This window comes from Battus philenor, unplaced genomic scaffold, assembly GCF_028537555.1.
Source record: "Battus philenor isolate CCGP_79_NKW_IND1 unplaced genomic scaffold, ilBatPhil1.0.hap1 SCAF_4, whole genome shotgun sequence".
Lineage (NCBI taxonomy): Eukaryota > Metazoa > Arthropoda > Insecta > Lepidoptera > Papilionidae > Battus > Battus philenor.
Window position 1 is genome coordinate 8,244,448 of NW_027181704.1, and position 14,376 is coordinate 8,258,823.

At 34.1% G+C, this 14,376-nt stretch overlaps 1 protein-coding gene across 2 annotated transcripts in view; it reads right to left on the reverse strand.

Annotated features, from left to right (window-relative positions):
- The window catches only part of LOC137928747 (paired mesoderm homeobox protein 2A-like), a 40,938-nt gene that overhangs the window by 922 nt on the left and 25,640 nt on the right, over positions 1 to 14,376 (reverse strand). Inside the window, exon 1 of one of the 2 annotated variants that reach the window (XR_011108662.1) lies at positions 1,391 to 1,488. Coding sequence is in view for 1 of the 2 variants with exons in the window: in XM_068771701.1 (XP_068627802.1) it covers positions 4,765 to 4,975 (211 nt within the window). In the remaining variant the exon portion in view is untranslated. Of the gene's footprint in view, positions 1 to 1,390; positions 1,489 to 4,764; positions 4,976 to 14,376 lie in introns of those variants that run through there. The other variant, XM_068771701.1, reaches the window with a different exon arrangement.

Consider the following 14,376-nt stretch of genomic DNA (forward strand, 5'->3'; position numbering starts at 1 on the left):
AACGCGACCGCAAGTCCGCATTACCCGGCCACGGAACCTGCCGTCTCTCCGACATTTACCTATACCAATTATATAATAGGTGTGGAAAAAGTTCCTTCGCATTTCAATACGTATTTCTTCAAAGTTTATTTACATTTGACTTATAAACACCGCAAAACCGATTACCGTGGTGCTCTTTATGTGAAGTCTATTCCTTGCAGAAAGTATACGTTACGTACGTTTTGTTCTATAACTTCTAGGAATCTTGTATAGGTAGCAACATAATACCATTACTTTTAAAAAATTGGTTTTCCAATTTTAAAAAAAGTGACAATTAGTTTTGGGAGTCTACTTTTGATGATACTCCGACACTGTTTAAATGAAAAGAGACCTAAACTGGTAGAAATCTGAATGAATATATGTAATCTATAGTAAAAGGTTATTACCTCCGAGCCAAACTTTCTTAATTTTTGCTTAGAAATGATATGCAAGACTTTTTGCTAGATCTTGCTATCAAATATCAACTTAAATTAAAATGTTCACCGCATTGAACTATATGTTCATTGCCATGGCAATAACGTCCAATAATTAGTCAACTAATAATTTAAGATTTAATATTTTGTTATTTCTTGAAAATAATTACGAAAAGCTTGTATATTTTATAAGATATGCATGCTGACAGAGCTTGTATATATAATAATCGTATCATGGAATGAAATCGTTAGAAAATCGCAATAGGAATGTTAAACATTAATTTAATTTAATTGAATACCCTACATCTCTCTATCGTATTGTTCACGTAACAGAAAGAAAAACATCGTTATACATAGGCTTATCATTCAACGAAATTTCTTACAGTCAACTATGGTATAAAAACATAAAACGGACAAACGTAGGGTTTCCGACGAAAACTATATAATTGGATAGTTTATTATGAATAAATAATATTGAGTATATTATTTTTATTATAAGAAAAATACATACACATGTACTGCTTACATAAATATCTACATACATACATACCTTTATATACACTATACTAATAACAAATACGTTAAAATCATTATAATTAAAAATAAAACACCAAAAAACTTCAAATCAACTTGGATAAAATTCGTACTTGCCTTGGAGAAAAAAGAAGAAAGGAATAATAAATAAATGTTCAATTGTCAAAAAATAATGTTAACCGTTTTAAAAAAAAAGGGAGGGATTTCACACGTCTTATACTGCCGGTATGGAAAAAGATTTCGCCATGGAATATTTAATGTGAAATTCTCTAATGATCACAACGGCTTTTCATGTGTGCCATGAATTAATTCAAAACTAAATTAGAAACGAGAAGGAAAGAGAGGATTGAAAAAAAACGTAAATTTTTTTAAAAATAATATTAAACCATAAATCGCAGTCAAACCTTTTTAACAGGAGACATGAAAGTTTCATTGAAAGCTCACGTACTTGACCTGAATTGTTTTACGCCAAAAATACACTGAATTGTATGCACACGCATCATTGAAGTGTTCACTATTTTTAAAATCTATATCGGGAACACAAATTAACTTTGACGAAAGCAGCCTTGTTGTTTGGCCACGCGGCACGCGAAGCGATACTTCGGGATTAGCCAGCCATCGGAATAAATGACTCACGCGTCTATTATTCCATGTTCTACACGCCACATCGCTGAGCTTTTGAAGTCATGGCTTCTAAAAATATTTCATGATGTCAGATTACGATTAAAATAAATTTTCCTTGAAAGCGTTATTTATTCGACTGTAATAAAAATAAAAATGATATTCATGCAATATAGTATAAGCAATTGCTTATAATAATAAGCAATTGCTTATATTGCATGAATTAAAGTTTTCTAACATTTGCAGTTATTTTAATGGTCTGCTTACATTCATATTCATTTGTTTGTGTCTTATTTCTTTAAAAAAACAATATAAAACAAGAACAAACTCACGATAACTGCATTACATAGACGCCGTTACGTTACAAATTGTGATTATTATGCGGTAATGCGAACAATGGAAAATTTTAGCAATAACACTGAGGTTTATTATTCTAATTCAAAATATTAACTGCTTCAGTAAAAATACTAATTTAATGATTCAAGTCGTGATCGTCAATGAGCATAAAAGATCCGGTAAACTCGGAAGGTCAGGAAAACAGGAGTCAAGAAAGTAAAAGATTTGTAAATTTAAAAGTGTAAATGATCGTTTTTTTTTCAATACAGTAAATTCCTGAAAAGAAATGAAAAATGTTAGATTTTTCATTTCTTTGTTCTTTGTCTTTATCCATTAACCAATTATTTAACCTTCGTCATTTATGGTTTTTGTGTTCATCATACCTAACTAAAGTATAAACCTTACGATTTGTACATTAGTCAAACATTAGGAAACCGTGTAAAAACGATACTTTGATATACAGGGATGTACAAAGCAAAATATTTTTAATTGTTCTTATAAACGTTTCCCGTTTTTTTTTAATATATTGAAATGGATGAAATGCGCTAAAAACGTTATTGGAATAACCCAAGTAACATACAAAACTAACATATCATCCATACGCGTACATTATACGCGACGTTTAGCCATCTCATAATTCAGACTTTTTAGAGTGGTTTACAACATTTGGCAATAACAGTACGAGAAAGTCCGAGGAAAACTTTAGTAACATTTAAGACTTTTGAAGTATCCCCTATTAAAAATTTGACAATTATAAACATGAACAGCGCCGAAACTATTTCCATCCGCATCAAGAGTTGCTAACTGTATAAAAAAATCTTATTATCTTTGCTTGCTTCTGTTTTCAAATGTCTAATTGAAAACAAATTAATGTCTATATATCTTTTGCAAACCATAAAAATCGCAAAATTTATTTAAAGCAGCGTTGGTGGCAGGATTTATGACTCGCCAGTATGGTTTTATATCCTTCACTTTGACAATTACATAGTCTAGTCAGAAAACATTGCAACAACATTAGGCAACTGTTTACGCTTTTAATATAAAGTCTCTTTTTGATATTGATGATATTATTATCAAAATACTTGTAACAATGATCTTAAGAAATGAGAACATCGTGGGCTCTTATCAGAGCAGGATGCGTTTAGAACTCTGATAGTTTTATTTTAAGTTGATTCCAGTTACTACCAAATTGGGTTCTTCTGGCATTATTCTGATTAAGTTCATAAGTGGTCACTAATCAAATGATCATGTTTAGATAATAATAAGTATATATAAATGAATATTTTACAATGAAAGACTAGTATTTTAAGAGCACTCAATTGTATAAAGAATAATTAAACACGTTAGTAATTAATATATATATTCAGTAATCATTAGGTTAATTCATGATGATATTTATCAACTATTTTATTTACATAAGGATGAATCTACATTTTTGACTCTTTAAGAAACCAGGCACCTTTAGTTTTTTTTAACAAACGCGCATAATTGTATAAATTTTTACAATCGTGACAATTTGATAAGACAAATTTTTATTGTAAACACTTTCTTCCCATTGATTAACATTGATTACCGTTGTCAAAATTTTAACGTTACTTATATAAATAATTAAAATTAATGTATGTCTATGAAATTTTAAATGGCCAATAACAATTAACTGCGTGGATCAGTCAGATTATAATATTTAACAACAGGTTAAATAAAATGAACCACAAATTAAATTAAAACCGAAAAGATTTACAATCCTAATCATGTGATCACGCGTTGTTTAAACAAGAACCCATGTGCGGTATGAAAAACCATCATTTCATTTCATAGACCACGCGACCGCCCGTTGCCAAATTGCTGTAGCAAAAATAAATATTATTTCACAGTTGGTCCGTGTGCTCGCACGGGACGCAATAACACTCCAGCCACGAAAAAATTAAACTATCACCACTTCTGTTATACGTTTTAAAAGTGTTTATTCGTAACGTGTTGCTTGTCAAGAAGCTTAACGTAATCAACGACATTTCTTAAAACTGTTTATTCTTCAATTACAGGATAGAACGTATTAAATTTAGCCTTCAATATTTTTAATTATTTTTTCGTGAGTTCATAAGCGATGAGTCTATCTCAGTGCTATATAAATATCTTACAGAGAAAAGCATCATAATTCTTTAAAAACGATTTGGCAAATACGAATCTAATTTTATTCATTCGTAATTTTTATGTTCAAAAAAGCTACGTCAAAATGTTACAAATTTATACTACATCTACTTACTTCTTGATGTGTTTAAAATAAAGTACTCGTAAGGTGACGAATATAATTATAACTTTTGCCGTATGACGTACACCGCTGGACATAGGCCTCAGGGCCGATGATCTCTTCTATCTACTTTGTGCGAGGAGATCCTACGTAGCGCTTGCCAGTCCGTGGGAACTACAGAACCTTAACATCCGAGCGGCCGTCTGTTCTAGGCGCTGTATGCCGTGCCCACTGCAACTTCAACTTCTTCAAACCGCTGAGACATATCTTTTACTTTGATTCGTTAACGGATCTCATCTTTCCTGATTCGAAATCGTGGTGAAATCCCAAACATAGCACTCTGCATGACTCGAATAGTCAGCTTACCAAGGAGGCCAGAATGAGATACCAAAGCATAGCCACATCAAATTAAACGTATTGTAGTCGCGTTTAGATTAAACATTCAAATATTTCCCAAAAAAGTATAAACTTTTTTGTAACCAACAACAAGCAGTTTTTTTTCCGTGTAGCCAGGAGAGAAGTTTTATTGTGGTTAGAGAAATGAAAAATAACTATGTTATGAAAATAGATTACCTGCGGAAGTAATTGGTTTAAGGTCTGGAGGGGACAGATGCGGCAGCGTGTGGTGCGCGGGTTGCGGCGGCGCTGGTGGAGTCTGATGAGGCGACGCTGGTGAACCGGGCTTGTCTCGCTTCCCTTCTGCCTTCACCGGCGTTTCCCCAGCTTTCTGCTGTGCAAGGCGTTCCTGCTTGCGGAACTTTGCACGTCTATTCTGGAACCAAACCTGAAAATAACAAAAAAAATGTGAGACTACTATTATGAGTTATTATTATAAATTATATTTTATACTTTTATAAACTTAATATAAATATTTTTGGTATATTTTTATGAGGAATTTATCATGAGTCTTTTTTTGTATTGTGTACTCTGAAATAACTTGATTTTATCGATAAATCTATTGACAAGGTTCTAACCATTGTTTAAAAACCAAAAAAAAAATGGAAATATATTGAAACTCTTTTTATTTATTGATATATTCACATGTAGACACGAAAGGTGTTCGAGTGGCCGCTCCCCTCTACGAGGACCGACCAAATAGACGCGAAAAGTCACTGGATGTAGGCAGCGAAGGACCGGTCATCGTGGTGATCTTTGAGAGAGGACTGTCCGTTGCAGTAGGCGTCTATCGTCTATCGTCGTGAAATGATGATGATAATGATATTTGTAAGTAAAACAATATCGATTATTGTAACAATCATATTAAATTATTTATATCATAGCATATGTTCATATTCATCATACTTATAAAGTCTACACAGTTAAAAAAAAATTAAACTTCATAACCGACTAAACGAAAATAATATGAAAAAATGCAGTGGGGGTTTGGAAATGGTTGCAATGAAAACGTCATTGCGAACTCCGTGCAGGATAAACAAACAAAGTTAACGCTCAACCCGACTAATGGGAAGGCATCCCATGCATCGAACGCCAAATTTTAATGCAAACCGTTTTATATTCGTACGAATGCGCGCAAATCCGAATTGATCGTAATTCGATTTGTCACAGGAGATAATTGCAACTGCCACTGGCGCTGATTGGGGACGCTGCGAGTAAAAAACGAGTCCGCATAGTCGCGCTGCGCCGACACAATCATACGCGTGCTCTGTTTGCCCAGCCCATTGTACGCTGATGATGTTTGCTCGCTTTTAAACTTTTTCATATAACTTACATGTTAAAGTTATATTCATAAAACATATATCATGACCGTGAGAGCTTAGAAAACGTGAGAAGTTCCGCCATACGACTTTCGTTATTAACGAGAACACTTCGTAAGAGAACCTCACAATCTTTTGTAATTGTTCTCGACGGATGATATTAACATATTGATTGTTTTGGTCTTGTATAATTTTTCAACTAATAGGGATCTAGTCTTCTAGCATAAGAAAAGTCCAAGATCCACCCCAATACTGATTAGGTGGATGATTATATTATTAATTCATAAATATATTATCCCTCACACATTCTCAATATTTGTGTCAATTACTTTATATACTACAACACAATGAATATATATATTAGTATTCGATACATAAAAATACCTTGGAATTATTGATAAATCTTGTTTTAGAATAGGAGGCTCCGTTTAATTTATTTTGTAAGTCTTTTTAATCATAATTGCGTGTTTCAAATCAATTCATAAAATCTTACAAACCGAAAACCACCAACAAGCATTAATTTTTAAACAGAGGTTACATTGTTTTGTAAAAGCTATTTCATTATTAACACTTTTTAGACATACATGTAATATATATTTTCGTAGAGCAAACAAATACATTATTAGTGACGCGCATAATATAAGAGTGTACCTCCCACAAGCCCACATACTCTCCTTGGCAGTGATTGTGACAAACGTTAATGAACTTCAGCAGCTCTAAGAACAATTCAAATGTTTTATTACTACACAGAGTAATACGTCAACGCCATGTAAATTTAGAAAGTGACATGCATTTTTATATGCGGAAATATGGTTGATTTAAACTAGAAAAATAAACACAGAGTAAATAATTGCAGAACGTAGAATTTTATACAGAGATATCATAACTTTTATTTGCATTAATTGCATTAGATCGAGGATAATAATACTAAATAATATGGACAAATAATTTAAATTAATACCCTATATAAAAATGATCAAGAAATTCCTTTTAATTACTTTAATAAAAAAGCCATTTTTAGAAATGAAATTACTGAGCAACAACGTTTTTATTGTGACCAATGCTAATACGTATCCACAGCTCCACAAAATTCGAGGTACCATAGTACTTAATTCAAACCTCTTAAGTCAGTTCTGGTACCTCGGCTTGGGCCGTTACATTAATTATTATTTACATCAACTATATAGCCTACAAGATCGAATGTTTACGGCATGACTGGGCGCATGGGATACCGGGACAGGACTTTGGCTTAACCTGTCACTCGAATCGGATTTTTACATTACCATTCGAAGGTGCCCGAGAAGACCGAACCACTGCTCGATCGGTTGCTATTATAGGATTATCCTGTATTAGCCAGTATGTACGTTTATGAGACATTTGGCAATGAAACACAGTATCAATCATCGTGTGGACTGTATTGCCGCATAGTCGCATGTCGTCGTGACGCAGAACGATACTAGCTCTAGCATTCATCATACTGGCCGCTGTCACACGCAGATCGTTAGTCTACTGTAGGGCTAGTACTATTTCAGTATAACGCACGTTTTTAATAGACGGCCCTTCAACGAAGCGTACAAAACCATTATCATCAATTACTGCAATCAATTTCTAAATTCCACAAATCATGTCGTGGATACTTATTTTGAAGCTATTAATGAAATATTTCTAAAGGTCTCGTTATATTATGTATAGTATTCCCATCTGTTTCCAAGAAATTAAATTAAATTTTGATAGGTTTAAGTGGACAGACGACTTGTTGAGATTGTCTGAAGATGCTGGGAGCTGGTCGCTTTTAAGCAAAACTGGTTTAACCATGGTATGGAAATCATCTCACTTAATCTCGCCGAAGCGCTCTCAGGTATACAGTACGCAAGAGATATCCCATATCAGGCGTCAATGGTCAGCGATCAGGAAGAGTGCCATAAGGAGATACAAAGAAGAACACAAATGCGTAAGTTGACCAGAATATGGCAGAACAGAAGAGTCTCCAACACCGTACAAATGAGACTCGTAAAACTCTGATATTCCCAATACTTATACGCATCTCAATCCTGGACAATCCGTACGACAGACTGAAGCAAGATAGTCGCTTTTGAAATGCGATGCTGGCGAAAGATGCTATGCATACCATGAACTACCAAGTGAACCAACAGATCTTTTATCGTTCAGCTTCGAATAAAGACCAGGCTCTCCCTATCTGCTATAAGCGGATTTTGGGTTACTTCGGCCCCATAGGTCGGAGGCAACCAGAGAATCTCGACAAGTTGTTTGTCGTTGAAAAAGTAGACGAAAAGAGACCAACGAGGCGATCACCAACCTGATGGGCGGACTCTGTGCGAGTGCTGACGAGCCTTACAATAATGGAAGCACTGAGAAAAAAGAAGACAAAGGAGGCAACTCGTTGAATCCTCGACCAAGGCTTTTCTTCTTTAAATGTTTGTGAAAAACAGTGCGCGTATAACATTTTTAAAGGTATATCGAAATGATTATGCAATAAAGTCGCTCAACACCTCAGCCCTGCCATGATCAAGAACGTAGCTAAACGTTCGAAACGACAAGGACAAAAAAAACCGCGACGTAATTCCTTAAAATCCAGTTTTAATTTCTTTTTATTTCAAGAGTAAAATTTCTGCAAATCTTTGAAATTATTACGAACACAATTGTTTATAGTATTCGATACATAAAAGTCATGTAAAGAGTGCAAAACTTTAACGTAGAATCTAAGAGAAAATCAGAGCTTTCGAGTGGAAAGGTCCCACGTACGTGCCCAGTTTAACCAAGCGTCGTGGCTCGCCTAACGAACGAACGTCTCGTCTGATTGGCACGAGCAGAGAGCGGAGTCGCTGGCCCCGGGCGCCACGCCTCCCGCATTATATCGGAATCGAAAAAAATCAAAGCTCAACGTACGAGGCATCCGCAAACAAACAAATAATGTAAAGGCAATACAAATGAGGAGCGATCCGATGCCGAACCGAATGCGAACTTACATCGAACCGAGCGTGCGTTCGACGTAAATAAACGTCCGTCGATTTGTTTGTACGGATTCCTACCGATGTTTATCGTACTCGCGTCGTGTTCGCAATGCAAATACATTTTTTATAACGTCCGCCTACATAAATTTAATGCGAAAAGTTGTGGTGCCTTTATTCAGATTAGAAATAGATCATCATCATATTTTCATCCGCAGGACGTCGTCCGCTGGACAATCTCTCAAAGTCTATTCCATATATTTTCAATAGTATAGATTTTAAGCGGACTTGCATAGCCTATCTTACAACGACCATCACAAGGTGGTGTACGCTTACCGGTTCTTCTACGGGTCCGAGCATAGCTTTCACCATGGCTAGTTGAGCGACCGCCAGTGACCATAGAAGCCAGTAAAATACCAAGTGCCATAAGTTATCACCGGTAACACATGTTGATCGTAAATTTTCACCTTTATGCATTGAGGGATATTGGAACAGAAGATGTTTTGTAGTCTTTCGAACGCTGCCTGACCGAGTTGAATTCTATTATTGACCTATTTCTCTTAGCTGGACTTACCTAGTTTGACTCTCTGCCTCCGGTACTTATGATTGTAGTTCCATATGTTTAACTCTTTTACTGCCAAAATGAAATATGATATCAAATACCAAATATTTTTTAATCGTTTAAATTAAAAATAATAATATGCATCAAAGTTAACGTTAAAGTGTGTATGGAAATTTTATTTAAATACACGAAACATAACTGAACAGATTAGATTATTATTGACTACATGAATTTTATTTTAAAACATTCTTGACTCAAGACGAAAGAACTTCTTAACGCTTAAAGGTGTTCTCCATCAGAATAATTGACGCTAAACATCAACAGCTTCTTGATTAATTGTAAACCCCAAGGATCAGTAAATTAATGTTCAAAAACAAACATACTCGTCTATTTTTGAACAACAGAATATGTCTTTATTAGCGTACTACACAATTGTGGTTCCATTTTTACGAGCATCCAGATATTGTGCCGATTTAACGATCTATTTTAGCGGAATCGCAAATGAATGGCGTTCGATAAACACTGGTAAATATACAAGCGAATGTCAATAATAAATAACGGGCCGGCATCGGGCAATTAAGCTCGGGTCGGAACAATCGAGCACAGCATCGAAATGCACTTTGCAAATGAACCGAATTGGACGGACGGGCGCTGGAGGGCGCGAACGGGTGTTGAGGCGGGCCGGGAGAGGGGGTCGTCAAATGTAATTAACCAAGAGATGCACACGCTCTGCAGATGCCACCTCTGACCTATACTCCCTACTGGATAACGATAACTGTTAGATAAGGGATTTTCCAAATTAAATGATGTATTATTGTTAATTATTTAAAGTGATTGTTTTTGTAATAGTCCACTTTTAATACAAGTGGAATTATCACCAATTAATTTATGAAAATGTAAAAACCAGGATAATTATTTTTCATAACAAATATTCAATTTAAATAATATATGTAAATATCTAAAACTCATGAATTGATATTAATAGCAAACGAAAATTTAATGTTCTCGTAATATAAATAGATCTATAAGTAAAGATTTTACCAGCTTTTACAAAATGTTTGCACGATGAATACACAGACTTAGAAAACGATTCAACGCGGGTAATTTATTTCTTTGCACATTTTCATGATCACGACAGTGTAATGGGATCACTCAACGTCGATGCCAAGTACATAAAATTTGTAGCGAATTAGAATATAATTCATTGCACAAAAATGCTAATACAAATGGTACGAAGTTATTTTCGTACCACAACATAGCGGATTCGTTTTTTTAAATTTTTCAATCAATACCTCTGAATTATTCTTTAATAAATTTTAAAAATATCTGTCAATAACAACAAAAATTATCCTTCATAATAAAGTCTTTTTTAAACACAATTGCTCCACTATATTATAGGGCATTTGTGAAAGAGATCACAAAAAAGATCCCTACGTAGTTCGTTGAGGCCTTTATTTGGATTAAGATGCGTGTAGAACCCTCGTAGTTTCATATTTTAAGGATGCATTTAAAAGGGAGTTGCAATAGCTTCGAATATCTAGAAATTTAAGCTCTTCTGGCATGCTTCTTATAACGTTCACAAGTGATCACTATTAACCATCAAGGAAAACAAATAAATAAATAAACTAATAAAAATAAATGACACGAAAACAAAGAAACTATAACAGGATTAAGTTACGTATATAAACAATTTGACCAAAACATTAGATCCCGCGGCACGTCTACCGTCTACCTTGAACAAATCCACAGGGGTAGTTTAATACAGTTCCCTCTGCAAACACGGAGCAACAATGCTTGAGTATTAAAATAAACAAACGCCGCCATGTGGCGCTGCGCGGCGGGCAAACAGCAAATATGCTCGCAGCGGGCACGTAGCCACGCCGCGGACCAATTCGACGAATACAACAAATGACAAATAGCAGCTAAGTGTATACATAAATACTAATTATATCAGATAAGCGCTACATTTGTGATCTGACTAAATAGTCAATTTTGTTTTCTCCTGGGGAAATCCTATATAAGATGCCGGTCTCTTACTGGACACACAAAGGTCTTTTTTGACGCCTTTGGTTAAAACTACAGAAACGCCTTCCCAAACTACCGTAGTTTCAAAGCTATTATCACATAGCGGTGAGTTAATAGCCTGATATACGTTATAATATCCCAAAAACAAGTAGTTCTTGGATGCTACAATAAAAATGTCATTAGAATAGAAAAAGTTTTAAAAAGTCTTAGTACAATGAAAGCTTACGGAAAAGGGAAACGTTTAAATTTTACTTATATCTATTCGAACATATATTATAAAATTCAGTTACAAAAGACCCAAATAAAAATATTTCTTTTTTATATATCGATAAAACTAAACCTTGATGGGATAAAAGAAGGAGCACTTCGAAGTTATTTAAGTAATTTTTAATTAACCGTTTGATAAAATCGACACATTGTTCGACATCCTAAATTAAACACACCAACCACATGAATCATCATTGTTTTAATCAAATCAAATCAAATCAGATTGCGGATTTCAAATTCAAAATCAATCATCCTTCGGCTGAAATGATTATAATATTTTTTTTTTATATTATCGCGTGATAAAGAGACCACTGCATTTTTGCAACCTTTATTGAAAATTAAATAAATATTACAGAGTTAATAATTTGCTTACAGATATACAGTGATTGATTACTAAAGATATACATGTGAAAGTCTTAAAGGTGTGTATTCTGCATTTCCTGTCAATTAATGTACGTATGGTACGATACAATACTGTCGCAATCTAAAGGAAAAAATAAATTGATGTAACATATATAAGAGTGATCACTTGAATCATGGTGATAGAAACTAGAAAAGTTATGAGACCTCTTAGTAAAAAATCACAATATGTAATAGTTTTGTTTTGTTTGTTGATTTAGACATACATGGACAAGAAAAGCGACATCTTGTCACATCACAGAAAGGCAGCGAGGCGTACGGTGAGAGCGTGAGGCCGCGTGGAATGATCTAATTGTATTCATTAGCTGGGCCGTGGCGGGCAAATATTGACGCAAGCACGGCTCGCCTCGGGCCGGGGCCGCTTGGCTCCTGCGACGTCACTTTGATCCTCTCCGCGGCTCCACTACAAACATACCCCGCCACTTTACACGCTCAATAAATGCGACGTTTAGTAACATTTTCTTTTTGATTATTAATCTTCATAAAATGTATATTATATAGCAGCCGTAAACGACTAGTGATAAATGATTGCGTAACACAGCATTAACTAGCTCGGGAGATAGAGCTTACAAAGAAGAACGTACGCTATATTTAAAACTCTGAACTATACTATATATGAAAATATTAATCAAAAGAGGTGTGACAAACGAATGTGAATCGAATGAATGAATTCATCAACCGATCATATCCAAATTTTTTAAATAAAAAAATGTTTTTTTTATATTTATAATAAACATCAACAAATATATAAGAGATTTATATTAAAAAGCGCAATTTTATTGCTGAGGTATATTTTGATTAGGGTAAAGGCAAAAATTAAATTAATGATAATCTTTCAATAACTACTTTTAAGCCGACGGGGGTTTTTATTACGAAAAATATCCTATGAAAGAACAAAACTAGATTCACCTTTCATTTGGTTTATATTAGGCAATGCTCGATCTGCTCAGTACTATTGTTCTCACATTAATTACTTGAAAACTAACGCTTTCTAATACCGCTTGCCATCAGCCGTTGTTTCTTTTGAGAATGTATATATGTAGTATTTTGATACTACATATACATATACGTATAAATATACATATATACTACATTTATTAACATATACATACATACACAAACATAAGAACCCACTATTAATGGTTACTAAAAAAGGTAATAATTCTGGGTGAGTAATACTTGCAATTCCTCGACTCAAACCATAATCTATTTATTACTAATTAGATAATAAGATAGAAGAATAGAAGAATCATCTACACATAGCATAAAATATATATTTATGTAATTATCTAAAATTTGTTTAATATTTATACACCTTTCTACAAACTACCTCCACACCATCTTGGATTTACTGTAAGAGAACGCCCATTAGGCACGAAATCCGCCATCACACAAATTGTAAAAAGGTTGAATAAGTCAATAAATAAATAAAACTAACTAACTTTTAGTCAAGATTGAACTTTTTATTCATTACTCACCTACGGTACAACGTCTAAAGTAATAAATATATCATGAAAGTTAAAAAAAGTAAATTTATTTTTCATACTCGGAATATTTCCAATGTTTTTAAAGCAATCGAGCTAGTTACCAAGTAATACAAAGTTAATCAATCGCCGATGAAGCGGTCGAGCGCGATCAAACACGAACACACCCCCCTGTTTATACTTAGCGGATGAAAAGGCAACACCAAACGCCCCGGAATAATATTAGCTACCCTTCAATAATCCACCCAATTTTGGAATAACGATACCGCCTTTCGGAAATATAACTTGCATGTATAACCTTAAAGTTGATTTTATGATGTCTTTAAAAGGGTTGTTAAGATGTATTAAACGCTTTCACATTTTTTTACTAACTAGTAACATGTGTTAACATTTGCTGATAATCCGGGATTAACACATCATAATAAAGAGATGAATGCATAGTTTATTTAGTCCGTATGTCGTAATTTGACGGCGTTTAGCACACGACAGGTGTGTCATCGCCACTGCGTGTTTGATTTGGACTTTGTCGGCTGTCAACAGTATGAATTAATTATTTTTGGGTTGTTTATACATTAATACTTGCGGTTTTGCCAATAGAAATCTTGTAATGGTATTCGAACTATAATGATATATTTATAGAGAATTCTGTTTTATATAAGTAAATAAGTATTTGGCTTTAATTCGCAACATAAACTTTGTTTTTTTGGAGATATTAGAGACTACTTCATAGAAATAATACCACA